At 42.7% G+C, this 4,733-nt stretch overlaps 1 protein-coding gene across 5 annotated transcripts in view; it reads right to left on the reverse strand.

Annotated features, from left to right (window-relative positions):
- Nucleotides 1-4,733, reverse strand: part of NRXN3 (neurexin 3) — a 1,559,665-nt gene that overhangs the window by 1,457,554 nt on the left and 97,378 nt on the right. For all 5 annotated transcript variants that reach the window (XM_029950481.1, XM_029950474.1, XM_029950480.1 and 2 more), the window contains exon 3: nt 969-986. In XM_029950481.1, coding sequence (XP_029806341.1) covers nt 969-986 — 18 coding nt within the window. The remainder of the gene's footprint in view (nt 1-968; nt 987-4,733) is intronic.

A 4,733-nucleotide genomic window follows, 5' to 3' on the forward strand; every position in this document is an offset into this window, starting at 1 on the left:
AAATGGCTTAACCTGCTGGGCTCTCAATTTCCATCATATTAAAATATAATTGTATTGATGTTATAAGAATTAAGTGTTAAAAAGACTACACAAGAAAACGTGAAGATAGCAAAGAAAGGTGATATTCTCTTCTCATTTGGTAGAGTTAATTACTCTTCTTAACTAAAAAATTCTATGGAGTTTAGAATGATCTCCAAATCATTCTAAGTCATCTCACACTTCTTATCCATATATGGCTGTATCCTCTTATATGAGCCTGTGTGTGTGTGTGTGTGTACATATATGTTTGCACACAGAGACACACAAACAATGCTTACAATTAGAACTCTGGATGAGTATGCATCTTAAGAGAAAAATGCACAATTACCATAAAAATGGTTCTTCCATTTGTTTATTGATAAAAGCCATTCCTCTTTCTTTTTGATACAGTGAGCATGTATTAGTTACATAGCCATTTAAAAATTGCTAATTTCATTGTGGGGTGGGGGAAAGCCATTTCTTAGAATTAAAAGAAAGAAGACTTCTCTTACCCACATATTTTCTATGCTAAATATTCATATCTTCAACTTTCAACCACATGAAATTATAGAAGATAAGTAGATTTATGTATGACAAGGCAAAAATGCTCATTAAATTGAAGAATTCATACCTTAAGAATATCTTTAAAAGTATTTTCCAAAAATGCTCATTTTCCATTTCTTTGATTCACCTAGAAGTGTTAATCAGAAGGAAGTGACTATATAAGCCAGGGAACCACATTCCTTTGGTTTTAAAATGGTTTTCAAAACCAACATGAACACATCAATTCAAGACGTTTCTTATTCTCCACCCAAATCAATGAAAATGCAATGTACTTAGATTTCTGTTCTGTTTAGAGTCCCTAGAAAAAGGTCTCACTCAGAGTCAAACCATGCACAATCTGGCAGAGGGGAAATTTCCACGGCAGCTGCACAAACACAGAAACTCACCTGGACCTTGACTGACATCTGTGGCAGCATTTTCAAAGAGGGAAAGGCAGAGGAGAGAAAGGGAGAGAAAAAGGAAGAGGAGTGTTAGAAGCACACACAAACAGTGCAACATGCCCTTGCATGACTGTCGTGTTCATGCAAGACCCCAATGGTATGCAACCTCTGAGCACTTAGTTCTACCTTCACCCAAAAACCACCCATGCAAGCTGAGGGGCCAAGCTCCCTTTCCACTGTGCATGTCGTAAGAGAGGTGAGCTTCACATCTGTCCGGAAAGACATCATCCTGGAATCAGATAGGGCTCCAAAAAGCCAAGCAGACTGGAATCCTGCAAGAATATTGGTTAAAATATTCTGGTTGATTTCTACACAACAACACCCAAGCAAATCCTCCCGCCTCCAGATACAGAACACTGGACATGAGGTCAAGCAAGTTTTCCCACAGAGAGAAAAAAAATAATAAACCACTCCCTTGAGGAACAAAGAAAAAGAGACATAAGAATTAAGAGCAAGTTACCACATTGTTTACCATATAGGACTGAAGGACAGAAGATAACATTTATAATCCCCTCCCTCCCTGATGATACCCAGTGACCATCCTTCATTACAGACAGCAGCGTGTGTACACGAGATTGTATGTGAGCAGATCATTTGCCATACAAATTTAAATTCTGCCTCCCCTTTTAATTTTTCTCCTTGTTTTTCACCCCATCATTGACAGGAATGGCCATCTGAAATCATTTTTGATGACTACAAATAAACATCCAGCCCTAGGAAGGTTGACCTTTGAATTAAGCCAATGAACTTTCAAAAAATGAAGAACGGTTCACTCCCATTGTCTTCACGAACACAGTCTCCTCCTCCTCCCCTCAAATGCAAGATAGAATTGTGCTGAGAAGCCCAGTCAAGAGCAGACCAAAGCTTTGTTAAAACCTCTAGACCCAAACTAAAAGGATATACCTGAGCTGAGGAGATGGAACAGGGGGCTGTTTCAAAAACCACTGGCCATTCAAACAATCCTGGGTGACTCACTTAGAATCATTGAAAGGTAGACCTGGGATACCCTCAGACATCATCTAGCTTAATGCATTTTTGGTTCAGATGGGGGATGAAAGAGGTTGAGAGACTCACACAAGGTCATATACTTAGTTTAGGTACAGAGACTAGATAAGACCCTAGACCTCTTGAATCCCACCCAGTTCAGCATTTAATCAACAGAAACCCTGGTTCTACAAGGGCATATGGAACCCAAATCCAGTTGGTAGGCTAGAGTGAGCAGCCTGGAGCCATGGGGAAGACCCTTCTAGCTACCCCACGAGTGAGTAATGGGTTATCCACTGCATCTCTAATTTGCTGCAATTAGATTTGTAAAGCTTCAGCAAGTTCCTTAGGAGCTGTAACTCTTGCCCCAGAAAAATCCTGGCACTGACCTAACAGAGCTATGCTCCCACACCCAGGAGGGGCAAACCCACAGCAACAGCTGAACATTTCTCCAGCCCACACCTTGTATTCCCTAGAAGCTGTATCTGCCCAAAGAGACTTCTAGAGAGCTCTGAATCATTCCTAAGCCACACCCCCTTTCAGATTTTCTGGTGAGTTGCTAGATTCAGGGGTGGAGTGGAAGCAAGAAGAAACGTGGCAAAATAGAAGAGGTAGGAAGGGAAAACATTCTGTATAAATAACTAAGCAGGGCCATTAACCGTGACTGATGGATTGCCTAGAATAGTGGTCATTAAAATACCCTTTCATTAAACAGGATATCAAACTATTTACATGTGGTGGAGTTCAGTGGTGAAAGTGTCAACACTACTGTTCATGGAAACATGCTCTTTGGAGGTATCAACACCCAGGGAGACAAGATACCTTGGAACCCCAAAGTTTCCCATTTCAACGTTCTGTTTGCAATCTTAAATTCTGGAGACAGACAGGTTTGAGTTCAAATCCCTGCCTATTGAATGACCTTGGGTCAATACTGAACCTCTGTGTTGTATTCCTCAGCTACGCAATGGGAAGAGAACAGAACCTTCCTCATGGCAGTGTTAGGAGATTAAATCCTTGTAAAGCACTTAACTCAGTACAAGGCAAACACTGCATAAATGTTAGCTCCACTGATTGTTATCACTTTGAATTATCACAGACCAAATTACCAAAAAATGTTGACCAGATGGCTCCCTGGAAACACCAAGAGACCACAGGAATTAAGACGTGTGTGTGTGTCCGCACATGCGCGTGCGCGCGCACGAGGGAGAGGGAGAGAGAGAGAGAGAGAGAGAGAGAGAGAGAGAGAGAGAGAGAGAGATTTTGGTTCAGCTCTTCTACTTGTCAATGAAGGCATCTCCAGCCCTCCCCTCCCTTGGGTCTTTTTCTTCCCTTCTTCTCCTCAGTGGGAAGTGGGACAAGGGAAGGTTAAGAGATTGTTAGGACAGCAGGAGCAGGGGTCAAAACAAATGCTGTTTTTGTTTCTTTTGTTTTCCCTCCTGAAGCCTTAACTGACCTCAGTTCTAGTCCTGAGCATAAAACATACAGCATCTCTTCTTGCCAAAAAGGGGCAGCAAGACCACCAAGATAAACCTCCTACAGTGAGGGGTAGGGTCCAGGTTCAGTTTTTAGCTGTGTCACTGAGCTGGAAGCAGTTCTGAACACTGTGTCCAACTTGAAGAACAGAGAGACACAATGTCACCTGGCCCCTGTCCCAAGAAGCAGTGAGTGACCTGAATCTCCACATTCAATTCTGACCAACAGAACGAAATGGCAAAGGTTGATGGGGATGTGGGGGAATCATCTGTTATATTGCCCATCCATCCTACTCCTTCTTTTTTGTAACAAGTCCCAGTTATCTTCTGGGGAACCCCTTTCCCACCCTAGATCCATGTGGCTTGGTATAGAAGATCCCCACCTCCACCTTAGCTCCAAGTGTAGCCATATGACTCAGACAAAGTCATAGGAATTGACACAGAGAGGCAGGTCCACAGCTGGGTTGCCAGGTCTACAGCCTATGTAGACCTTGCGTCAGTTACTGAAACTTTCTGTGCTTCAATTTTCTTATCTGTAAAATAGGCATAATAATAGTTTCTACCTCTTAGTGTGGTTGTGAGGAGCTTAGAACAGTACCTACATTTAGAAAGCCCTCAATGTTAGCTAGTAATTTTATTGCTTTCATGTATGAGAAGATGAGGGTGTTAAAAATCTCACCTATGGTCACAGAACAAGGAAGGGTGACCTAGAACGCCGCTGTGGGCATTTCTGATTCTATGCGTTGCTGCCATCCCACTTCCAAGGTGGCCACCCCCAGAGGTCTTTCTGTCTGTGGTAGCTACTGGTCTGTAGCCTGGAGTCTATGTATGGGGAAGCATCATCGGACCCCAGGACTGGTCAAAGGAAAGATAAATATGTAAATGTGTGTATGTATATAAAATTTTTAGCAGAGAAAAAAGGGAGCAAATTGCAGAAGAAAAGGCAGTTGACAACCAGATAAGATTGATCCAGTAGAAGTGGAATCCTCACCAATGCCAACACTTCCTCTGTTCCCCCCTACTGTTTTATTTTCTCACACTGCTGGGCCTGTAGTTTTCCAGAGCACCACTGCATTTAAATCTATATTCTATTTTCTCTCCTAGAAAATAGGTCAGACCCAAGACAGAGTTCACCAGGTGGGGTCCCAAAAGGTTTGGCTGGGCCTCGCCTCACCTGGCTGTGCAGCCTGCCCCACACTCCCCAGAGCTCTTCCTGGGGTGTGTGTGTGTGTGTGTGTGTGTGTGTGTGTGTGTG

The sequence above is a fragment of the Suricata suricatta genome, chromosome 9 (assembly GCF_006229205.1).
Source record: "Suricata suricatta isolate VVHF042 chromosome 9, meerkat_22Aug2017_6uvM2_HiC, whole genome shotgun sequence".
NCBI classification, from domain to species: Eukaryota; Metazoa; Chordata; class Mammalia; order Carnivora; family Herpestidae; genus Suricata; species Suricata suricatta.